The sequence below is a fragment of the Xiphophorus hellerii genome, chromosome 17 (assembly GCF_003331165.1).
Source record: "Xiphophorus hellerii strain 12219 chromosome 17, Xiphophorus_hellerii-4.1, whole genome shotgun sequence".
Lineage (NCBI taxonomy): Eukaryota > Metazoa > Chordata > Actinopteri > Cyprinodontiformes > Poeciliidae > Xiphophorus > Xiphophorus hellerii.
The window spans coordinates 11,966,100-11,991,627 of record NC_045688.1 but is presented as its reverse complement, the minus strand read 5'-3'; the positions used below and the strand labels follow the sequence as shown (position 1 = coordinate 11,991,627).

General features: G+C 38.6%; 2 protein-coding genes and 1 long non-coding RNA gene across 3 annotated transcripts; 2 read left to right on the top strand and 1 right to left on the bottom strand.

The window, feature by feature from the left end:
- Positions 1 to 2,019: 2,019 nt before the first annotated feature.
- Positions 2,020 to 8,490, top strand: LOC116736941 (aldo-keto reductase family 1 member B1-like). Its single transcript, XM_032589838.1, has 10 exons — positions 2,020 to 2,222; positions 3,306 to 3,473; positions 3,583 to 3,699; positions 3,826 to 3,903; positions 4,146 to 4,268; positions 5,620 to 5,726; positions 6,816 to 6,897; positions 7,082 to 7,165; positions 7,279 to 7,361; positions 7,835 to 8,490. The coding sequence occupies exons 1-10, from the start codon at positions 2,157 to 2,159 to the stop codon at positions 7,875 to 7,877; spliced, it is 951 nt and encodes a 316-aa protein (XP_032445729.1). The 5' UTR covers positions 2,020 to 2,156; the 3' UTR covers positions 7,878 to 8,490.
- Positions 8,491 to 8,629: 139 nt separating this feature from the next.
- LOC116736942 (aldo-keto reductase family 1 member B1-like) lies at positions 8,630 to 13,235 on the bottom strand. Its single transcript, XM_032589840.1, has 10 exons — positions 13,113 to 13,235; positions 12,321 to 12,488; positions 11,148 to 11,264; positions 10,891 to 10,968; positions 10,675 to 10,797; positions 10,483 to 10,589; positions 10,306 to 10,387; positions 9,790 to 9,873; positions 9,608 to 9,690; positions 8,630 to 9,088 (listed from the first exon to the last, which is right to left on the bottom strand). The coding sequence occupies exons 1-10, from the start codon at positions 13,176 to 13,178 to the stop codon at positions 9,046 to 9,048; spliced, it is 951 nt and encodes a 316-aa protein (XP_032445731.1). The 5' UTR covers positions 13,179 to 13,235; the 3' UTR covers positions 8,630 to 9,045.
- On the top strand, positions 9,048 to 16,341 carry LOC116736943 (uncharacterized). Its single transcript, XR_004342706.1, has 2 exons — positions 9,048 to 9,327; positions 15,051 to 16,341. It is a non-coding gene; the product is annotated as an uncharacterized LOC116736943 (long non-coding RNA).
- Positions 16,342 to 25,528: the final 9,187 nt, after the last annotated feature.

Here is a 25,528-nt window from a genome sequence, read left to right as displayed (position 1 = left end):
GAGGTACACGGCGGCTGTTAGCTCACATAACTTTTCCCTTTGTGTGTGTGTGTGTGTGTTTTTCTCTCTCTCTCTCTTTTCATACGGCTGTCTTCTCCTTCTCTTATCTTTGCCTCAGAATGTTGAATGGCTCAGTTAAAGGTCTCTGAGGTTTTATCAGATTTTTGCCAAAATAAGCAATGTGTGCGCACTCCATCAGCAGTCTCTTGAGGTTTAAATCTCTGTGTGTGTGCACAAGGGTGCTCCTCTTCAAACATCAACCTGGGATAAAGTCACACTTTAAGTATAATTCAAATAAGCATACTCCTTTTATCTTCGTGCAAGTAATTGATCGTACCCAGAGTTTGTTCAAAGAGGAATCCACTGACTCCATTTCAAATCAAAATTAAAGCAGTTCTTGAGTTCTTTTTCTTTTTTTTTTTTTTGGTTCTGGAGGAACCTTAAATGGAATGATCCATCTTTTTTACTTACCAAATTTATGCACCATGTTGGCCAATGTATAAACTGATATGATCAAATTACTTTAGGTGATTCTCACTAATGGGATTTTGAAGGTGTGACTGTGCCCTCTAGTGGTTCAGCAGCAAAACTAACCAAGTTGCAGAAAGCTTTATTTGGGCCCCCGGGGTGATTCTCAGGAATTTTAAGTAAATTAAATGATGCATAAAAAGCAAGACATTTGAGGCAGTGTGCACAGTTTGGATAATAGTTTAATTTACAGTTAATTTGATGTGCAAGATTAATTTCTTGGAACTACTTTTTATTATATCTCCTGACATTGTTGAGGCATTTTTAGTCTTTCTAATCGATTAGAAATGCATTGCATATTTACGCACATGATTTTGAGTTTTCTCTGATACTTTTTGCTGGAACTGTTAATTTCCATTTAGTCAGAGCTTTATGGTTAAGCAATGTTTGTGTAGGTCGTAACCAAACCACGACCTGCTACCAAGGAAAAGTAGCTTCACTTGCTGATACGTTTGTCTGTTCCCAGAGCGATGGGCAACAATGGTTGGTTTTCTATAAGCCTATTACTGATTTATTTCCAGTTTGAGATTTTGGTTTGACTAAATGGAATGTTTGACCCACTCGTTGGACTCCCTGTCAGAAGAGGTATTATATCTCAAACATTCATTGATCATTGTAGATCTGAACGATTAAAATGTTGTTTTTGTTGGCCTGCGTATTCAGTTCACAATTACTTCTTTGTTTTATCTAGAGGGGAAAATGTGAACTATCTATGTTCAGCTTCATGCAAAAATGTTTAGCTAACTTCACTGAATGGGTGCAACCATATCAAAATTCATGTTTGTGCATATTACAATAGTAGTTTATTCAGCTAAATTGTAAACAAATTTCCCCACCTGAGCTGTTATTCTCTGCAGCTCTTCCAAAGTTGGCAAATGTAAACTTGTTTGTTTTCTTGATTAATTGTCTTGTTTACCGGCCTGTTAAGTGAAGCAGGCCAATATGTCTCATTCGCTTTGGAGAAGTATACTTCACTTATAGATAATGGATTGAACACCATCAGATTGTATAATATATACATTTTATCAACTAATCCTGCTCCAAACCTCTCAGCCTTATCTCTGACTTGTGTGTGGTTGTTGGTTGTTCACTAATGTCCTCAAACAAACCTCAGAGGCCTTCAGAGAACAAATATGTTGAGACTAGTTTTCTTTTGCATGGACAAATTGGATGTTATCTGAAAGTAAACTGTTGCACTAGATATTATTTAGAGCTATTTGATTTATTTCTATTCCCCCTTATATCAGCGGTTTTTTCTTTTTTTTTTTTTTTTTTTTGTTTAAGATATGTCACATAAAATCCCAATATACTCTCCAAATCACCATTTTTTTTTTTTTTACAAAATGTGAAAAAGAGTTCAGAGGGTGTGAATACTTTTACTAGGCGCTGCATGGTGGTGAAAGGCTTATGAAAGAAAACACCTCTTATATTGTGTGTTCCGATTATTAATAGAAAGTGATGTACTGTGTATCCCCACTCCCTAATAATAAACGGAGTGACAGAAGCGCATGGTGGACTCGGGCTCAGCTCCAATCAAGTCTGCTAAAAGGCATAACTAATCGATCTACGAGGCTGTGCGCTCTGCTCCGACTTGCGCCTCACATTCAGGGTCTGCTCGTCCCCCAGCAATGGCAACCGCAGTGAAACTCAACACCGGGGCCCAAATGCCCATTGTAGGACTGGGCACATGGAAGGTGAGTTTGTCTGTTTAAGTAAAGTGTTGCATATTTGCTTTAGCTAACAGTCCAGGTAAGCTAGCCGAGCATTTTCATGGGAAGAAGGGCGAAACGCTCCACTGAGCTAAAAGAAAGTTTGGTTTCACTTCCTGGCTTGAGCCTGTTTTTCATTCTCAAGTGTTTAAAAGTGTGTTTTTCTTGCACGATGTGAGGTTTTTGACGGAGCGCATCTCGATTATCCTGCACTGACCGTGGCTAATGCGCGGTCCAAGCAGGCAACTTTTAGAAACATGAGCGCGGTGTGCACAGTCCGAAGTAAGGCTACTGCATTAAAACTACATTCAGTGAGAATCAGCAAAATCTCAGTTATTTTATTTAAGGCTAAATGACAAGAAGTACCCCCCCGCTCCCCACACCCACACACACACCCCCACACACACCACACACACACACCTTCTTTCTAGTAGTTACGTCTGCATAGAAACCTTTCAGCCTCCTAGTTGTAAAAAAAAAAGTAAATAAATAAAAATATTTTCTTAGATAAGCTGGTCCCGCTTTAGCTTATTATTTTTCACACTGCCTAGTGGTGGCGCAGATCAACTCCTGTTATTGTATTAAGTAACCTTAGTCTGGAAAACTTCCTGTGCGAACAGACCTAACCTGTCTGTTTAAATTTCTAGCAGAAATAAATGGCAGGTGTTTTTAGCAAATTTCACTGCCTGAAATACATACAGCTCAGAACAGAAAGCATGTATTTTTCCCAGCCTGGATAAGTGTGTAAAATTCGAGTAGGAATGGGAAATGTGTGGATCTTCAGACATTCTTCTGCATACCACCGTGTTACCATTTTATCCTTTCTGACCTTTAAAAGCCAAAACTGTTGGCTAATTCAGCCAAAGGGCCCTCTTAGCCCTCTTCAAAGGGTTATAGAAAAGGCAATGGTTCCTTTTAATTGTACTGTTTTATTATGTCATGCTCCTGCTTAATTTACTTTTGAAATCCATAAACTCCTTTGCCAGTCTCTCCAACCACAGATCTACCATTTCTATTCATCTGTTGAGACAATTTAAGCTAGGTTTATGTTTGTATTTTTTCTTCTAGTCTCCCCCTGGCAAAGTGGCAGAGGCAGTGAAAGCAGCCATTGCAGCTGGTTACAGGCACATCGATGGGGCGATGGTCTACCAGAACGAGACGGAGGTGGGCGAAGGGGTCAACGCCATGATCAAAGAGGGCGTGGTCAAGAGAGAAGATCTTTTCATAGTCAGCAAGGTAAGATCTCGTTGCATGCAGTGTGTTGCCTGCTACAAAAATACTTGGACATTCTGTAGATGTTGCTGATCTTCAAAATGCTTGTTTCCGAAATATGTTTACTTCATAGCTGTGGTGCACTTTCCACGAGAAGTCCCTGGTGCAGCAAGCGTGCAAGAAGACGCTCGCTGATCTTAAACTGGACTACCTCGACCTTTATCTTGTCCACTGGCCCATGGGGTGCAAGGTGAAATGACTCCTTCCACACTTTAATGGTGTCACAAAAAACAATTTTACTTTTAAATCTAGTTTCTTGTTAACGTTGTGCTAAAAATAGTTGAATAAATGTTTTGTTTTTTTCTCTTTTGTCCAGTCTGGTGGGGATCTTTTTCCTTTGGATGGTAATGGGGAGCTGATTGGCGATAATACTCACTTCCTGGAGACATGGGAGGTAAGCTGATAAAACATAACTTCTCTCAACTATAGTTTGCTAAAAATTCAAATATCACATCCAAATAATGAAGCAATGCAGAAGTTCTTGGTAAAAATATAAAAAAGATTTGATTAAAAAAAAACAACAACTATGCAGGCAGAAAAGTTGCAGTGCATGTTTACTTAAAGGCTTGAACTATAATGCCAGCAGGCTGTTTGTCTCATTAGATGCATCGTTTTGCCTTTGTTTTTCATTCTCAGGGTATGGAACAGCTGGTCGACGCTGGCTTGGTCAAAGCTATTGGCATCTCCAACTTTAACAAGGACCAGATCGAAGCCATCCTCAAAAAGCCCGGCCTGAAATATAAGCCTGCCAACAACCAGGTAAGCTTGAGTTTACTTTAGTCGCCACCTTAATGACCCAAGCAAGCGCTGGCGACAGATGTAATGGTTGCTGTTTACGTCACCCTTTGAAACCGAAGGGTATTGCTGGTAAATAACATGTCTAGTTTGTGTCTCTCTGAAAGGCCATAAGTAATGGTATTATCTGTCTCTTCCAATCTGCTCTGGCCATTCGCAATGAGCCACAGCAGCTTTCCCACAGGCCACACCGATTATCTGAGGTGACCTTATATTTTTGTGCTTCTAGCACGCCATTGCTCTCAATCACTGCTCTGCTGCTGCTTTCTAATGAAATTAAAGGGCCATTCTTTTTTCTTTTTACATCTGCCTTTTGTCCTCTTACACACCAGACAAAGAAGTTTTCTGTCTTTTATATCAGCGAATCTATCCTTTTAAAATAGACTCATTGTTTGAGATGCGAGTAACCATACCCATGACTTGTACTTTTGGACTTTTTACACATTTTGTCACACATCAACTACAAACCCCAATGTATTTTATTAGGATGCGTGTACATTTTTAAGTGAAACAAAAATGTCAAATTGTTCTACATGCAAAAGAACCAACACTCCTCAACGTCTCACCCATTAACCATGACGGTGCTGGCATGCTTTTTTTGAAAATGCTTTTTTTTCCTAGCAAACACAAGGTAACTGGATAAAGTTGATGGGAAGGTGGATGGTGCAATATACAGAGCATTCATGTAAAACCATGTTGAAGGCTGCAAAAACTAGAGCAGAGGTTTATCTTCCTGCACAAGCTACAGTAGAACGATTTAGATCAAGACTTGAAAGCTGATGTTCACCGATTCTATGCATTCGATTTGGCGGAGTCAGAAAACTGGCAAAACTTGTAGAGACGGCCATTTTCTTTTTCTTCATGGGGATTGTTTACCACTGCGTAGCTTATTTTATGTAACTGGTTTCTATGTGAGAGGTTCCTGTTTTACAAAGTCTTTAATGACTCCTGTTTGACAAGAACATGTTTCACTTGATACCATCACATGTAGCCTGCTATAAAATGCTTCAGCTAAGAAAAGGGCCTTTCAGTATACGTCACCCATTGAAACCGATAGTATTGCTGGTAAATAACATGTCTAGTTTGTGTCTCTCTGAAAGGGAATAAGTAATGGTATTATCTGTCTCTTCCAATATGAATAAAATGCATTCCACACATTTCAGATTTTCTTTTAAAGAAGAAAGTTTTTTTTTTTTTCATTCCTCTTGACAATTTTGCTCTACTTTCTGTCTGCCTATGAAATCCCAATATTTGTGTGGAATGTGCCATAGCTCTTGCTGACTTGTGCCGTTGCCTAATAGCGTTTTTTTCCTAGGTCGAGTGCCACCCATACCTGACCCAGGATAAGCTGATCGAATACTGCCACTCTCAAGGCATCACAGTGACTGCTTACAGCCCTCTTGGGTCCCCTGACAGACCCTGGTATGTTGTTCAAATCAAAATGCTATGTAAATGTCTGTAAGGCGGAAGAAACACACATATGTAAGCTTAGCTTGTGCTCAACTAACTGCACTCCCAATGGTAAAAAGAAATGTGCCGAGTTATCAAAAAGTCTCATCAAAACTGACCGGACTCACACTAGCTTAAAGAAGACTTTTTGTAGCTGTGGGCTAAATCAGATCAAGACAATAATTACAGCGCTATTCATGTCTTAGATGAATAGTTCTTCAGCATGTAAATACAGTGCTCTGAACCTACTGTCGATCGATCGCCGTCACAACAGTTTGACAGAAGTCGCAGACATCTGAGTGATGCCTGAATGTCAAAAGATATCACTCATGTGAAACACTTGAACCTACTTTTTTTTCAAATAAAATCTATTTTTAATTTTGTTGCAACAAAAAACATTTTGCTGTATTATAAAGAAATGTTTCCTATTAAATATAGGATGTCTTGCTATTAAATTATATCACGGTATCCATGAACCCTTAAAAAGTACTACTTTTAAATTGATATATCTAAAATTAAGACTTTAAAATGTCTTAAATTCATTTTTTTTTTTAAATGTAAGTCGGCCTAATTTGTGCTGCACAAAGTTTAGGCCAACATAAATTTAGTTGTGTCAGGACTATTTAGACTTTTACATATTCTATGTAGTCTTTTTTTAGTTCCCTCTCAGGCCTCAAAGGCTACTTATTCAGGCTAGCTAACATCGAATGGTATGTGCACTCTGTGCTTTTGCAGTGTGAGAAGCACAGAGCTGCTGTCAGGAGCCACAAACAGACCCAAGAAATGTCAGAGTTTGTATCTGCTGGGGTGGCTAAAGCTCCCCAGAAAACAGTCTGCATTGCTATTTTTGTATTCCTCCCTGCTGTTCAGTCTGCCACGTCCCTTTGGTTAGTTTCAACATGTGACTGTTGTTCCTCCTTGCCTACGTGTGATGTATTTTGTAATTTGTGAACAACATCAGTAATTGTCGTGCACTGAATTGTTTCATGTTGCTGGTTATTGGTGTGTTCTCCCTGTAGTCAATGAGCAGTGTTTGACCCCTGTGAGTGATTTAAATTTCAGGGCTAAGCCAGAAGACCCCTCACTTTTGGATGATCCCAACATCAAAGCCATCGCTGACAAGCACAAAAAGACTTCTGCTCAGGTACAGAAAGATTTTTATGCCACAGACCTTAATTCATGTTCCCCTTTTATTTTTCTTTGCATGCATCAGCAATATTTACAGAAACGATAACAAAAATGTATGTTTGACGCTGTTGCTATTTGTCTCCAACTTTGATTAGGCAACATACCATGTTTAATATCCTGCCCACTTCCTGTTTTTCCAGGTCCTGATCCGCTTCCACGTCCAAAGAAACGTGATTGTGATCCCAAAGTCCATCACTCCGCAACGCATTCAGGAGAATTTCCAGGTAATTCAGTGATCAGCTTATATTTAGCTTTTCAGAGAAAACACTTTTTTTTTTTTTGTTGATTTTGCTTTTCTTGCTCTGAATCTGACCCAAGAGCTACTTAACTGTTCCAGGTGTTTGACTTTGAACTGACCGAGGAGGAAATGAAGATCATACTGGGATTCAATCGGAACTGGAGATGCTGCAGCATGCACTGGTAAAAAAAAAATCAAATAAAAATTGCTATTGTGCTTTTATTTGATGGTTCTTTCTTTTGCATGGTTATAAGATTATTTAATGTCTGAGTTAATATGAGCTATTTTAATATATTAGTGTTTATAACTCATTGTCTCTTTGTTGGTCAACAATCTAATTAGTCTCATAACTTAAATTAAATCCATGTGAAGTACAAATTTTATGTTTAAAGGTAGTTTAACAGCTGCACCTACTATGACACAGACGATATTTGCTATATTTTCTGTGATGAAAATATGACCTAATTTCTTTTGAGTCAGCACATACTGTTAACAGTGACCTTAGTCATAATAATAAGATTTTATAAACGAAAGCTTACCATTTTGTTTAGCTGCTCTACGGCTAACCAAAGGGTGTCTACCTCATGAAATCCACAAAAGTCCACAAAAGGAGAGGTTTTCTATTGCACGTTAATGTTTTTTCTTCTCTCTGTAGGGGCCTGAAACACAAGGATTACCCGTTCAACACCAAATTCTGAAAGGAAGGCAGCAGGTTTTCCACAGGTGCTCAACTCTGCTTCCATACACTGTGGACGCGCTCACTTTCTGGAAGAGTTTTTTTTTTTTTCCTTTTCTTTTTTGAGAGCAGGAGCATAATATGAGCATAGTTCTATTTTTCTCTTTCTATTTGTCTGTCACGTTGTGAATCGAGTTCTGCTTTAAGCTGCGTTAAGTTACTGACGTCCCTCACTTGTTGCCATCCCTGGTGAATATTGAATAATCTTTTGGTTTTAAATCTTAAGTTTGGCATTCCTTTTTAAATACAGGGGCATGTTGTCCTTGGTAAACTTTTGCATTATTAAGATAAAACTATTTTTTACGACGCTACATGTTAAGTACACTCCTTCAATTTGTGACTAAGGCAGAGATACTTAAGGTTTACATATTATTAGTGAATTTCCAAACATATACCACTGAAAACCTGAACATGTTGCAATCCAGAAAGCTGGTCTTTGGCTGACTCATATGTGGCAATTTTCAGTCATGTGTATCAACTCTGTCACGAAACAATCTCCAGCTTTCACTTCCCATGTTATCTGTGTGTGTTACGCTGTACAATAAAGTTCTGTGATGTATTACGTCACACGTTTATGCAGTTTCCTGTCGTTAAAGGTGAAAGAAATAAACAGAGTGGTTAATGTTTGATTCTGGAGAGCTGGTTCTCTAGAATCAAACTTTCTTTGAAGTGCGAGACATTGAATTCAGAAAAGGGAGTCTCAGACATTAAAAATGGCATTTCAAACAGCAAGTCTTTTATTCAACAAATTCAGTAGATGTTTCACAATATCAGTGCATCCAAAACAGATAAAATACAGTTGTCTATAAGAACATCATGGCAAAGTAACTGTTGCTTAGATATTAATTACTGCTGCAGATCAACGTAAACAGTTTAATGATTTTTCATTTGATTGGAGCTAATATTGTTACAATACTCTTGCTTCATCTAGACTTAGTCATATTACAAATCAGCATTTATTTAAATCCTTTTTTTCCTTTTTTAATGTCTAACTAATCATTCATGAACAATTTTTTTGGTGACATTTTCTGCAGGTTCCATAGACGATAATTAGTTAGTCATTTAATTAAACTGTATGTTCATCCTTTTTTTCCACAAAGAAGAATCAAACAGAAACTGTGCTTCATCGGCTAGTATTCTGCATTGAAGGGATAGTCTTTATGCTTCACGGCCCTGTTGGAGGGGGAAAAAAAAAAAGAAAAGACAATGGAACATTGTTGAACTTCACGATACGAAGCAGGAGTCGACAGTTTAACGCCTACGTGTCGTTTCTTTTTCAAAATTATTCACACTTCATGAACTTTCCACATATTGTCACGTTACAGATGTCTGTGTTTTAAGTTATGTGGGAGATCAGCAAATGGCCATTTCACATCATCAACTGGCATGGAAGAATTAAAGCAAAACTCCAGGTATGTTTTTTGATGAGGGAATAACATGACATGATGTAAAGCTAACGTAACACCCATCCTTTCCTTAAGACGTATCAAATTTAATGGGGCTAAAAGCAAAAACTTTTCAGATCCTTATTTGTAAGATAAGTTTTGAAAACATGCATCAATAGCATTGCATTACTTTGTGTTGGCCTATCGCATGCAGTGAACTTCTAATCAAATGCTTTGAAGGTTATTGTAACATGACAAAAGGTGGAAAAGTAACACACAACCTACATAGTCTGTCATTTCTACTCACCACTTTGCTGGGAATCCTCTGTAGTTCCTGTTCAAGCCCAGGATCGTTTTCATGTCGTCTTGGCTTAACTCAAAGTCAAACAACTAAAAGAGAGACGAGATCGATTTGAAAGCGTAGAACTAACAGCTGAAGATTCTTTTCCTAAATCCTTTTAACATGGATGCTGATGGAGGTCGTTTTACCTGGAAGTTCTCCTTAATCCGACTTGGTGTTGCTGACTTGGCGATGACTGCCACATTCCTCTGTGTGTGAAAACGCATGAGAACCTAGGAAGGGAATATGAGGAGCATATTTTAAAAAAACAGAAAATGTTGCATGATGTCATATTTGGTGGTTCACCCCGAAACACCATACAAATTACCTTCTTATGTTCTTATGATAAACATGAGTGCCCAAAGGCACTGATGTTATCAATTGCCCTAGATTTTCAAACTTTTAAGACATTTGAAGTTTCATTGTACACAGCTGATCAAAACATCACCAGAGCACAATATTTTGTTGTTTACTAATTTCTTAAGTTCACTTATGCTGCTGTTATCAGTGATCTTGGAGTGCAACGTTATGAGGCATCTCATGGAGAGGCATGACGACCTTACAGAAAAATTAAGGCCATCAAGAATGTATTTACCACATTCATTTTTTGTAGAACATAAGAAAGAGTAGTTTTAATCATAAGGAGTCATTGGCTCCTGTCTTACCTGTGCTGGAGATTTGTTGTACTTTTTAGCAATGGCCAAGATGGTAGTATCCTCTAGAAGACGGGGGTCATCAGAGGAAGCCCTTTCAAAGGACGTGAATTGTTTGCAATTAGTGATAATTTAGTTTTCTTGAGTGATGACACTGATGCGAGTTCTGCAAATGGCAGGTCAGCTCACCAGGGTCTGTCTGGAGATCCCAGGGGGCTGAAAGCTGTAACCGTGATGCCCTTTGAGTGGCAATAGTTGATCATTTTCTCTTGGGTTAGATATGGGTGGCACTCAATCTAAAGAATCACTCAAATGTTACCGATCTATTTTTAAAAAAATATATATTTCATATGATTTAGAAAACCCAGTTGTATGAATTACCTGATTGTTGGCTGGTTTGTATTTGAGGCCAGGCTTGTTGAGAATGGCTTCAATCTGGTCTTTGTTGAAGTTTGAGACACCTATGGCTTTGACCAAACCGTCATCCACCAGCTTCTCCATTGCCTTTTAAATAAATGATACACAAGTATTATAAAAACTAAAAAAACTCGATAATTTGCAGAGCTAGTCTGTTTGTTCAGTGACTTTTTAAATTACCCCCCATGTGTCCAGGAAGTAGCTGTCATCACAAATGATTTCGTTGTTCTCGTCTGATGGAAAAATCTTTTCCCCTGGCTGTGAGGAGAAAATACAGTTCTTATGCATCAGGGTGAAGGTAATGACTATAAAGCTTCTGAAGTTCTCCAAAGAAATTTGGATTTTAGCTTCTAAAATTAATGTTAAGTAGCAAACATGCACTTTTCTGTAAGGTTATCAATGCTAGGTGAAGTTAGACAGGTTAATTGTGGGCTGACCTGCATCCCTACTGGGAAGTGTAAAAGGTAAAGGTCCACATAGTCCAGCTTCAAGTCTTTGAGAGTTTTCTCGCATGCTCCCCTTACCAGTGATGGAACATGGAAGGTGCACCACAGCTGAGAAACACACACACAAAAAAAGAAGTATCAATAATCTAGGAGGAGAAACGAGCACAAGATGTTGTAGCCACAATATTTTTTTGTCGACGTGAATTCTGGATATCTGTAGCCCTTTAAATTAAGCCAAAACTTATGAGTCAGTCCCTGCCAAACACCCTTTAAGAATAATGGTTCATTTAAATGTAGTTTTAAGAAGCCAGCCTTGGGTAATCCATTTCATTATCAATCACTGGGAGGACTAACAGGCTTTGGATTAGACCAGTCATTTTCTCCTTTTGAGAAAAAGGACCTATAAACCACTCACTAGTGGTTACCACTCTCCCTCTTAGACCACTCCTTGTAGACATTTGTAATGGACAGTGAAGGCAACTAAGATGAAATGTTTGTAAATGTCTAGCACATTCTTTCCCCTTTTGCCTGTTCTCCTTATTTAATGAAGTTGGAAAGGAAAAACAATTTTGATTTGGCTCCCATCGTTCATATAAAGAACTAGTCAATAGCTTTGGACCATTGGTAAGCTTCACTGCTGTACTATCGCTGTTGCCATGTGACTTTGTCTGGTAAAATCAGTGTATGTAGTACTTGTTAGTATTGGATTTACATTTACTCGTTAAACCTCAAATACACTTGATGCGTTATAAAACTCCCAGAATTAGTGACTCAATGGTTGGTTGATCATCTCTCAGTTAAAAAAAGTGGATGAAAATATAACATAGCCACAATATTCTTGCTAATGTGTGAACAAGGGCCTAAAGCTTCTAATGTTGAGCAGGAAACACAGTGGGGCACTTTGTAGCTGAAAAGGAGATACTACAAGAAAAGCTCTGTAGCTTTAACAAAAGTATCTGTTACTTAGTCTAAACTTAGGCTTAGTGATATTTATAGCCACACAGGCCACATATTTAGTGTGAAATTTTGATTTCCATGGTTTGAGAAATTTAGGACAATTCTGGAGCATGGATAACTCTGTTTTCCATGCTCCAGAATTGTCTTTGAAATACAGCCTTATTTGTCCTTATTTCTTATTTCAGAAGCAGTCATTCTTTGGCGTACCTTACTGACAATGAATAAATCCTCTCTTTTTGTCACTCCTTGTTCAATCATGGCGCACACTCCTTCCCCAACTTCTCCTTCGTTCTCATAGACGAAGGCACCATCTATGTGCCTGTAGCCGCTGCTTATAGCCACCTTCACAGCCTCGGTGACCTTCCCTGGTTCGGCCTGCGAAGGTTTACGCAAATGCACAAACATGCAAACACTCAGGCGTCAAACATTTGTGGCAATATTTTGATGTCCTTTTTTTGTGAAAGTAGTAAACAATGTCTCAATTTGCAAATTATTTCAACCCATAAATTGCCTAAAAGTAACTGAAATCTTTAGTCAAGCAAGTGTGGGTAAGTCTTGTCGTTTTTGAAGTACAGTAGTTTTAATCATGTCCACATGTCATTTTTTTTATGTTTCTATCGTACAACTTCATGATCTAAACTCCAAAAACTTTAAAGCTCCTACATGTGGCATGTTGTCCTCTGTTGTACTTTCAGTTACATATGCAAATCAAATGACCTTTACACAACCATCAGCAGGCAGAGCTCAGCATGCAGTAAAATGTTAATATTTACCATTGTATGCAGATAACACAAGAGACGGTGTGATTGTAGTGGTTTCACTGCTTATTTCTGCTCCGACAACTCTGGGTATTAGGTACATTAGCATGCAAATTTACAATATAGTTTTAACTTTCTGAAAGTTTACAAAAAGCATCCAGTGAGAGGCAGGACCAACACAGATGAGCTTGCAGTGTATTTACTAAGCAGTTGCAAGAAATGTATAAAAGCTTAGCCTTACTCTCCAGGTTCCCAGACCAACTATGGGCATCTTGGCTCCATTGTAGAGTGTAACTGCAGGAATCATCTTGATGATTTTTGTATCTCCAATCTAACTAGGTAGCTCCGAAAGCAGCTGGTTAAGCAAAAGATGCCTGCTGCCAGCTGAAGTTGGAGGCAGCCTTTTATTTGACCGTGAAATGGGAGGGGTTAAAGTCACCAGCCCTGTGCCCTACACATTGAAAAAGGGGTGTGGCTGTTCAAATGAGCTTTTTTTTTTAGCATGCCATGAAATTAGGCCAAATTGTAGAGCAACACTCTCTTCATTTCATTCAACAGTATAAATTAAATCAATGTTACTTATTTTTAATACTTCTCCAAAATGTTAGAGGATGTCAACATTTTCAAGAGGTACAATCTTAAAATGCCCTGTTGTGACATAAAATGAAGGATACAGATATTTGATTTGTCTTGCTGCCCTACAAAGCAATGAAATATGAAATAAAGAGATATACAAAGTTCTAGATAATCTCTGATTTGTATTCTGTCGATAGAATAGGAGGTGAAAAACAGCTGAAAACCTACATCAAAGTAACTCGTACTAAAGGATGACTCAGAAGATGATTCTAGTAATTTATGGCATATTGAAAACCTAATTTTTTACTTTTGATAATCGAGGGGGTTCAGCCTGTCTTCATTGTGTCATAATCAGAGATGAAGCAGTAAATTGTGGTACAGAGTGACATTTGTAGGTAATTATTAATGAAGATGTAATTAAACAGCGGTGGTTATCGCTCTGACACCCTGTTTACCAAAAACTCGTAAGCAGCATGTTTGCTTAGGTTCAGCCGGAAAATGAACTGTTAAAGTGCTGTATCAGTTCACTTGTTTTTCCCCCTTAGCTTTCATTAGTTTTCAATGACAATTCATGGGTCCATTTCTGTCCAAATTAAATTTACATTGGTTCAATTCGTTCTAAAAAAAAGTCCAGTATACAATAGATCCAGATGTGTACTGTCGAATTAAAACAAAATTAGAATCCAGTAAAATTGAGGTGATTATTTCATGCCAGTTGATAAAAAAAAATTATCTGAGGAAACACAGCTTATTGAATCGAGTTGAGAGAGCACACAATCTGAGTAACTATTGTGTATGATTCATTTTTGCAAGGAGCTGGCATACCTATAATGGGCACTAGAGGGCGTAACTGATAGCACACTGTGTAACAGCATCCCTAGAAAAATCCAGGGTCATTTTTTTCCTAGATTTGTCCAGAATGTGGGCCATATAATGTCTCAAGTGGGGGAAAACAGCCTCGCCTAGGATGTCAGCACTTATCCATTCTTGTGCCAATCATTTATGTGCCAGCTCCTTATTGAAAGATCTCCACACCCACTACTGTTATCATTAGTACAGGTGTGATATTGTAACCGACTGTGCCATTTGCTAAAATCCTAGTCATCCCATGACTTGACAAAAAAAAAGCAAGGTTGCACAATAGCTCAGCGAATATACAATTATAGTAGGGTAGTGGTGCCTTTTGATGTGCCGTACCTGATAACAAATGTTGGTCACCTGATTTGGAGGGCATAATCAACAATGAATACAAGAGAAGGATGATTTAGCAGAATATGAGGAGATTGAGAATCTAGAGGCGTACGGTCCCGTCTCCGATTTGAAACCAGTTTCAGAATATCCTATATTTGCAAGGAGGCATGTATCCAGGTTTTCCATGGACATCATTCACTCTTCTTGATGTTCCGTCCTCCATTGTTGCAGGTGTAGTGGGGTGAGAAACCCACTTACTGTTGAGAAACAGAAAAAAAAAAAAATTAATTAATACACCCCCTATTTTTGAATCAGAATTGGTCTTGTCTTTTGTCTTCGTTTTTTTTTTTTCTTCTTCTTTTTTTCTTATGTATATAGACGTGTTTGTTGTGTGTATGTGTCTTCTTGCCAGCGGGGGCGCTCTCGTGCGGCTGTGGGTCTAACAGGGAGAACGAGTTTCCTGCCTCTGGGCAACGAGTTCTTCAACTTGCTTCCTCTGTGCTTCACTGGTAGGACAAAAGGCAACTTTTATAAGTCCATTTAAAATGTTCTGTAAATTTATAAAGATTAGTTTTGTAGTGTTTTGTATAACTCGTGTGTAATTTGGACAGGGGTGGAAATTAGCACCCGCCACTGGCCAAATGCGGGTAAAAGTATGAAGTGGCGTGAAAATTGGAGCAACGCACCCGCCACCGTGGCGGCTTGACAATTTGAACAGTAAAAAAAAATAAAAAATACTACATTCAGTTTAAACTTATGTCCAGGGTAGGAGTAGTTGACTGGTCTACAGACTGATGCACATACTGTATATGGGACGGACCTAGGCTGTCATTATTTAACAAAAATATATATCAAAAATAATTTTTAACGACCGCGACAGCCCATTGCTTGATTTCATTGACGGACATTGGGCTTATCCAATCAAATCCCTCAGTCCTCGTTGGCCCGCCCCTCCCCTCTAAGGTTATAAATGGCGCCATTTCAGCTAACCGGAGTCCGAGCAAAGTGAGCCGAGACGAGGAGGGTCAGAAAAACTACAACAAAAGCTAAAAAGCGCGTAAAACCCATTCAGAAAAATGTCTCAAACAAACTGATGTGTTAATTACCACACAGAGGGTATTACTACCGTAAGGCGGGGAGGGAAAGAAGCTAACATGAGAGGGGGGAAGTTCAAGAGGGGATATAAAATACAGTAGTTTCTCAGAAAAAGCGGGAGACTTGACAGGTATGGGGATAACACAGGAATGATGATGGCCCCTGGAATTAATAATGAACACGTTTTGAGATGTTTTTAGTAATAAGAATAATTGTGAATTTCAATAGAAAACGTAGTAAGTAAGGAACAACAAATAAAACAGCTATTGATAACGTTTAAAAATGATAACTTATTACTATATGGGGGAGTTGTAGGCAAAATGTGGAAATGTTCAACATAGGAAATGATTGCAAGAACGTTGTGTAGTTAAATTTGCTGTTAGTTATTACTACAAGTGAACTTATTACATTACACCTCTGTTAAGGTATCCATGCTTTATGCTAAATTAGTCTGTATACGTACATATTTATGGTAAACTTATTGTCAGTAAATTGGTTTTCATAGAGTTAAGAATAAATCATGTATTTTATGTCATTTGCTTGTACTGGTGGGGTTTGTAATTGAAAGAAAAAAAAACAATGGCTTGTTGAAATGTCTTGAGTGGCTGGTAAAATTTTTACATTTCCACCCCTGAATTTGGACAGTTTTATATTAGCATAGTGTCGGCATATGGCTTGCTTTTCGTTGTTGGAGCCTTGGGATTTTGGATTTATTGAAATCCCTTGATTAGTCAATGTTGTGTTTGTATTTGGGTAGTGTTGTAGTATTTTTATTTCTGATAAAAGGGTATTTATTTGTGGTAGGCTTGATCTCCTTTGTAACCGCTGTAACGGTTATAACTGCCAAACGTTAGTGATTAAGAAAACAGGTGTAACTGACAAACGTTGGTGTTTACTGTGTGTTGTATATGGAATGTTTTGTTCAATTTGGTTATGTTAATTTAGGATTCAATTTTCTTCATTTTTGGCTATTACGTTATTTTATTTGTGCATTTTGTTTTATTTTCTTTCTTTGTGGAAACTCCAGATGTTTGTTGATTGAATTTGAATTGTATTGTAATTGTATTTTTTTATTTCTTTTTTTCATTTTTCTTTAATTGAAAATGTGTGTCAGAATAAACGAGCTCCTGCCAGAGTAACATGATTTCACCTTGCTTCCTCTGTGATCCACAGATATTGGTTGCACAGAAAGAGTGAAGACTGTTTACGCAGCATTTCCGTTCCTCACTTTATTTCTTGATTTCAAACGTAAAACATACACGAACAAAATAAAACACAAGAACGAAACGTAAATATAATATCTAATGACATTATAGAAGATCTAAATTATGTAGAAATTAAATTGGTGTTTAAGGGTTGTAGTCTTTCAAGAGCAGATGTAATTTGAATTGAAGTTAGCATGTTAGCATCGTGCTTTAGCTAGCTTACTGCCCACTGCTGAATACATATACTCACCGCTCACCATAAAGCAACAAATTGCACTTTTTCAGACGAAATCATCAATAAATTCATGCTAATCTTTCAGTTTTTCGGAATGTATTGACAAAAGCAAACATAAGAAACAGAGCAAGCCTTACCTTAAAAAAAAATCCCAGTGGAAGGAGGTAAGGACCGAGGGCAAAAAACGGCTGAAAACGGTATACCCAAATTAAATCAGCTGCTGTTCTTGAACAATTTGGAGAACATGCAAAAGCTTGGTATCTTTATGAAGATGACGAGCTAAATTTTCTATTTTTGCAGTCAAAAATACTTTAACTGTAAGTAGTTTCTAGTTATTGCGTTTGTAACACAAAAGAAATTGAAGAATTTTGCTTCACCCAGATTTTTCATTTTTATGTCTTGTAAATGAACATTGAATGTTGAATGTATGAACTGGAAAATACAATAAATCTGTAGAATAAATTATTATGCTTGTGAATTTCAAGATTGATCAAAATAGCACAAAAACGAGTCATTTTGGACATGTTTATTTTTGAAGTTTATTTTTGTGCCATTCGGAGTCTCCATTTGGAGTCTCCGAATGGCACACTTGGACAACACCTGATATACAAACTTCAAATGACTGCAACTCCTCAGTGCTTCAACATGCAGTCATCAATGAGGGCTCTAATGAAAGATAATGACCAGAGGAATACTCTGGTAGACACATTACTGATAGTGGAAATTACTTATAATTATATAAATAAAATAGCATATCTGTCAAGTTTTGGATTTGAGAATATGGGAAACTTTTAGCAGGTTGCTGCCACCATCAGAGCAGGGGAGGGATGGACAGAGAGGTGGTTAGTGTACAGTCAGACCTCCTCCCCCCCTCTTGCGATACGCTGACAACGTGTCTCTCCGTTGGTGAGACAAAGTTCTGTAAACACTGTTACACATGAGGGCGCACAGAACCTGACTTTCCCCTCAGGATGACGCAGCAAAAGTGCCCAGATTGCGCAGGATTATGCATACAACTAGTGGATTCATGTCAAAACAAACCCCTTGTGACAGGACACGTGTTGGCTACACATCTGTGGTTTTAGATTTAATCTCTGAGTTGACCCGTCAGAAATATTCCAGAAAGAATACGGGCATGTCAAAATGAACTCAAGTCACTCTATGGATATTATTGGCTCGGGAAAAGCCATTTCATAACGTTATTGGTCGAATGCAGTGTCAATAAAAAGGGGGGGGGTTCTAGGCTGCCGTATAAAAGCGTCATAATGGACATCGGCAGAGTTTAAAGAGGAGAAAAAATTGGGAAATCTAAAATGAACTAACTGTACTCATTTTTCCTCGGTTTCTGGCTTTACATTTGGCTGTAACTCATTTACAGCCAAATGTAAAGCCTGTGTTGGTTTTCTATGAGGTTTTCTACCTCTTCCTTGAAAGCCTTTTTAATCGAGCTGAACGTCTTCCACCGAGGCTGAGATCGGTTTTCCACAGTTCTCAGGACATTTCTCTCAAATATTGGTGTCCCTGTCTCCAGGAGATGGAGGATGTTCTCTGCCTTGTTGCACTCCTTCAGCAGGTCCTTGAAGACGGCCTTGCCCTGGCGTGTTATCTTCTCCGGGCTCATTTTGAGGACTCATGGTTTAGTTTCAGCCCAGAGTTTCTCAAATAGTCAATTACAGATAATATGCTGTTCTGCAAAAGGGTAGCAGCTCTGTCCTGACTTGTCAATAATCCTCTGGATCACATCTCTGACCAGGCTTCTCGCTGCCGTTTTTCTGATCTCTACTTCTTCAAACTCTCCCTGGTCTTTCTCTGGTTCGCTGATGGACTCTGTTTCTGGTTCTTCCAGTTCCAGCTCAGCAGGAATCATACCCTCATGGATTTCTGCAGGAGGTTTTAAATTTGGATCAGGATGAGAAGCTGTAGATCGAGGTGAATGTGAAACCTGCTCCTCTCTTTCCTCTTCAGAACAAACTTGAGAATCTGTTAGTTCCTCATTGCCTTCATCGTCCAGCACTGAGGAAGCTGACATCTGACTGTCCCACAGAGCTTCCTTCACAGATGAATCCTCTAGAGCTTCATCTGAAGGAGCAAAGACAGATGTGGTATCATCAGAGCTGGACTCCCGTTCTGATTCGTTTTCCAGCAGATTTTCAGTCAACAAGGTCTCCGGATGAATGAAGGCTTCCATGGGTGAGATTTCATCCAACTTTGGCTTCGCTTCTATTTCTTGTGAATCTTCGGTTGACTGAGTCTCTGGTATTCAGTTCTCCACATCTGCAACATCTAGAGCAGGGGTGTCCAAACTTTTTGCAAAGAGGGCCAGATTTGATAAAGTCAAGATGCGCGGGGGCCAATAGTTTGTTCGGACATTTTTTAACTACAAAAGTGTCATGCAAATACACACTGTTATAAAACAATTTTCATTGTCACAATTATCTTTATTTTTCAAATGACAAAATAACCAAATATAAGCCACTCAGGCAGATGAGAACAACTCTAAAAACACAAATTCTGCTTTTCTTTCATATCTGGAGAGTCAGATAACATTGAACAAACTGTATGAAATACCTTAAATTTACATGAGTTTAAAAATATCTTTGCCTCAAGAACATTTTAAACAGGAGTTATAAGTAACGCAAAGTTGTCTGTTATTATTAAATCTTAAAACAAGTTAATTTTGCTCTTGTCATTTAGAATATCTTTCAGAAAGTAATAGTTTGTATCACATCTACAGGTTCATAACCAAATCTTACTCAAGAGTTTAATAAAAATAAGTGCCATAAACCCAAGTGCATAAATGTTCTTTTGACTTTTCACTACTGATAGTGACAGACGTTACCGTTCAAAACACTCAGTTTTATGTCCTCAACTCTCAGTGCCACACTGTTACGTGCCAGGCAAACATTCGCAAATTCTTGCTTCTTCTCAGGGCAAAATGTTCTCCACCATTTTCATAACGGAGTTTTGATAAATGTATCTTCAGTAAAAGGTTTGCCATGTTTAGCTATTAACATGGCTACTTCGTAGCTTGCTTTGGTGGTATTTTCTTTTGACTCAGGCCTGCGTGAAGAATTGCTGTTGTGATGCCAGTGCAGGTTGGAGCTGCTTCAGTTTTTCAGCACGGTCACTCCCTGTTAGCTTGTTGTATGAGTTAGCATGTTTAGTCTGGTAGTGTCTCTTTACGTCAAAATCCTTAAACAAGGCAACCGTCTCATTACAAATTAGACAAGCATAATTGCCTTGATTTTCAGAAAAGAAGTATTGTAATTCCCATCTCTCTTGAACGCGGCGGCCCTCACTGTAAACTTTCCTTGTTTTCTTTGCAGTGGCCATGGCAGAAATGAACGGAGAGGGGTTCGCTGCACCGAGGCAGAGACTGATAGTATTAAAGTGGTGCTGCCACCATTTGGTGAAAGGAGGAATTACAGTTTCAAGTTTTATGATTTATTTATTCTGTTTCACAGTGCAGGCGGGCCATAAATAATACATTATAAGACCGAAGCTGCGGGCCGTATGAAATCTGACCGCGGGCCGTGATTGGCCCCCGGGCCGGACTTTGGACATGCCTGATCTAGAGGAACGAACGGCTCAGCAGGTGAGATTTCATCAACCTCAGGCTCCTCTTCGTGTATATCTACAGTTTCCTGGACTTCTGGAGGAATGACGGCTGCCATGGCCGTAGTTTCCTTGTTATCTTACACATCCTTTAATGTCAGAAACTTTGTCTACAAGAGAACCTTCTCCTGCCGATATTTTTCCATCTTCCACCTGGATGTTCAGTGTTGGCTTGTCTTCAGTCAGAGGTTTCTGGTATCTGTAGTGTTATGCCTAGTCAAGGATGTCACCGGTATTGCGTTTGAACGTCTTTAACATTGAACATAACACTAACACATTCTCGGGCTGCTGAACAGTGTGTTGTCGGCTTTAACGGCTCTCCTCTATACGTCACTTCCTTGTTCTACGTCACTTCCTTGTTCTACTCCAACGTGACCTTACACATAAAATAGTTCCATTACATTACAGTATCAACAAGAGAGTTGTAAATATTCAGGTTAGCTAGCCTAAAATGACAGATGATTGTTGTCTCCGGGACGCGATTTATTCCGTATTGCTATAAATGTCTGACAGACACACCTATCACACACATCTCAATAAGTGTAATAATAACGACCAAAACAAAACAACGGAAATAGTAAGGTCAGCTAAATTGTCGTTGCGGGGCCTAAATGGGACCCTCTCAACCGCCACGAACTGACGCTGTTGTCACGGTTGCTTAGAGACGGACACTACGCAGCCGCGGTGAGCTGCTATCAACCCGCGTGTTTGTTTGGGTTTTTTTTAACCCCTCCAGGGGGTCTTTTGTGGGCTCTAGTGTCCCTTATACGACAGTAGGCTGACAGGAAACAGGGAAGGAGAGGGGGGAAGACATGCGGCAAATGTCGTCGGGTCCGGGAGTCGAACCCGCGACGGCCGCGTCGAGGACTCAAGGCCTCCAAATACGGGTAGCGCTAACCGCACGCCCCAACCCGCGTCTTTTTAAAATGTCCACCCGCTACTACACCGTCCTTGGAAGTAAAACCTCTGGCAAATATACGGGCGGGAGTGGGAAGACGCACATTCCAGGCAAAACAACTACAGTGAAGTTTAATAGGGGCATTAAAAAAAATGTGTCGGCGACATTCAGTGGCGCACAGTGGGTTGTTTGATATCAGACAGAATGGGTCAGGAGAGGAACACCGCATACCAGTCAGAACCTAAAGAACTCAGTCTCTTCATCCCGCAATCATTTCCTGAGACCGAAAAATAATATAAATGGCAATTTAAACAAATCATACAAATAGATTAATAAATTAATTAATAAATACTGTGAAGAGAAACCGGTTTTTTTTTTTTGTTAGGATTGTGTAGGAAAAACTTTGACATCTTTTATAAATACAGTGTTTTGTGGTCAATATTATTTCACCATTTCATTAATGTGGGTGGCCAGTTTGGATCAGGTTTCTTATCCAGCTATAAGAATGATAGAAAACATGCTAACAAAATGCCTCAGACCTGCAGCCCATAGGCGGTTCAATTATGTTTTAGTTTGGGTACCTTGAAGTTCAGAATGTAAAAAAATAATAATAATAAAAAAATACATCGATAGCGTGGTGTTTAAGTTTATAAAAACATTATCGAATTTGTATTTTATTTTGTGTCTATATATTACCTAAATCTAAAGTGCTGCTAGATTTGATTTGATTTTTTGTTTCTCGTTTTACATCGTTTTCAAACTGTGTGTGGCACTTATTTTCAAGCGCCAGTTTGCAGATCTGTAATGACTCAGCAATTGTCTTATATAAAAGTGTAAAACTCTCAGAGCAGCAACCTTATCTAGCTTAATTTAGCTGTGCAGCATTTGGGTGTGGCGCAGCCTAGATGACTAAGCAGTTTTAACAGGCCTTTCATATACTTATATATTTTTCAACATTAAAAACGTTATATAACCAAATTTTTAGATTGGAACTCATGATCAATCAGCTGCGCTGGTTTCAGGCTAAAAGTTCTTCCTCTTGGTCATGTGCAGTTCCTTCAGATAATTTTATCCTTTCTGGTTAGTGGGAGTGGGAATTGTGAGCACAGTGAGAGGCTTAATTTGTGCATCATTCAAGTTTATGTGGATTGAGATGACGACCAAAATATGTTAGCGATATAAGGGAAGTTTTTGGTTTCGTGAAATATTAGAGATGTAAATTAGATTAGGGCTAAGAGCTAATTTGCTCCTGTTTTGGCCTTGTCACTTTGTTTGAATCTGGCCAAATAAACCAAACACCAAAGAAGAAAATGTAGGTAAAATCGTTTGTATTTGACATCTCAAAAAGTATTTGCTTTTTCTAGGCCTCTTTTAGAAGATTATTCCAGATGTAGATTTTTTTTTTTTTTTAGCTTTGAGAAAGTGTGCCCTCTGGTGGAACTGTCTGGAACAACAGTTGGATTATAAACCTCTGTGCTTTGGAAAGTAGAAAAGTTACTCATTGCATAAAATGTACTCTATTAGTGCCATAAAAACTACTTTTAGGTCTGTTAAAAGTAGCACATTTCTGTTGTAGCTTAGTGATGTCCTATATAGTCTACACACTATATATTATTATTGATTATTCTAACTTTTCATACTTAATTGTATTCTTTTTTTAAAAATCATAGAGGTGAGAAGGAGTTTACATAAACAAAGTGTCACAAAGATGGGATTAACAGATGTCAAAAGAATGATTATTTTTTAAGGAGGGGAAGAGAGGGAGGCATCCAGTCACTGGAAATTAAAAGCAATTAATTATTAAGGTCATAAATCACTCTATCAATTGCATTTTGACATAAGGGTGTCAATATATTGTCTCACAATGAATAAAAGGTCATTTCATAGTCTCGAAGGCACAGGTGTCAAACTCCAGTCCTCAAGGGCCGGTGTCCTGCAGTTTTTAGATGAGCCACAGGTACAAAACACTGGATTGAAATGGCTTAATTTCCTCCTCCTTGTGTAGATCAGTTCTCCAGAGCCTTGCTAATGACCTAATTATTCTATTCAGGTGTGGTGCAGCAGAGGCACATCTAAAAGTTGCAGGACACCGGACCTTGAGGACTGGAGTTTGACACCCCTGCTCTAAGGAATCTGGATGAATGGGAAAGACAACGGTATACTTTAAACTTCTACTTTAATAATTCTATCTTTTCCACTTTTCCTTCTCTAATGTCCCCTCCCACTTAGTTGATTAAGAAAACAGAGAAACCTATGGTAAACTGCTCTAATGTTCCCTTAGTAAACATGCTCTGATCTGAATACAGAAGAGCATAGAAAGTTCTCAATTAACTACTATTCTATCGTCTTTGTCTGCAAAGAAAATATCATAAAGCATAACTTATTTTAAATGCTTTATGTGAATAGCTGCACATTTAATATGCATGTCTTAAAAGTCTTAACTGGGACATTTGCAAAGCATTGCTTGAGAAAACAATGATAGGTTTCCTTCTGCTGCCGCTATCCCCCAAGCATCCTGGTGCCAGCGACCCCCAAAGTTCCTGTTCAGTAATTAAAAAATCCAGGGTGGGACCCAGCACCTTAACGTTCCTGATTGATACATATGAATATAAATACGCCCGGCTCTCTAAAATATCGTTGGTTTCAACATTTCCTCCTGGTTTTCTTCTGTTGGCTGTTTTGCGTATTCCTCCAGGGTTTCTTCTTTGTGGGACATCCTTGGTTTTGTCTGCCACCCTTGATTTCATCCTGTCCTGCTTGACTTTCAGAGCTACAATTTCTTTATTCAGCTCTTCATTCTCCCTCTCAAGCCACTCCAGTACTTTTGACTTTTCTTTCATTGTTGCCTGTGTCTGTTCCAGTATCACATTTAATCTTAACATGGTACCATGATCGCATTTCAATGCCTGAATTGTTGACCTTGCTTCCTCCAATTCAATATTAAGTCTCCTAATCTGTTTTTTGTAATACTCGTTGGAATTTACAAGGATGTTATTCTCAGCTTGCCAGCTCATTGCGTTGTCAAGGCGCTCGAGTTTTATCTTCAGGCTTTCCACAGTCTTTTGCTCATTTTCTTTGTGCAGCTTCCCGTGGCTCTTCTGCAAACTGTCTATTTTGGTCAACAAGAAATCTTTCTCTGCCACCTTTGCTTTCTTGGTCAAACCTTAAACTGCAAATGAATGAATTTCTCTGTGGAATCTGGGAATACAGACATCTTCCCATAACAGCATAAATTGTGCTTCTATGTTGTTGTGGATAAAGTCACACACCGATTCTGCCAAAAAGCATCAACAAAGGGACAGTGCCAAAACAAGTGGACAACAGTTTAAGGATATGAAATCACAAAACGTACAATTTACATCAAATTCTTTCTTGAATATAGAGTTGTCGTAAAAGGATAAGTGCAAACATCTGCGATAGCTTTTCATTTTAAGTGGGTAGGATATTCTGATGAAGGAAGTGATATTTTTGTTTTTGTCGTGTAAATTGTTCCAGTGCTACGCTAAGCATAACTTCTAAGCTTCCACTTCAGTCTCGTCACATAAAGGAATGAGTGATAAGAAAGGATAATATTTAACATTAACACATAGCTGGTCTTACTGACAACTATTGTGAGTAGTCCCTAACATTAATATGATCAGGCAGAATGTAATCATATATACACATACAGTATGTATTATTGTTATAAAGGCTGAGCCAAGAAGATTTATGTCTGTATCAAACAAGTAGCCCTTCGTGTTACTCTGGACCCGTGAAGTAGCTCCCAGTCTCAAAAAGGTTGGTGACCCCTGGTCTACACAGTGAGTTCCTAATTTAGTCACAGAGGGAAGAAAAGACAATTC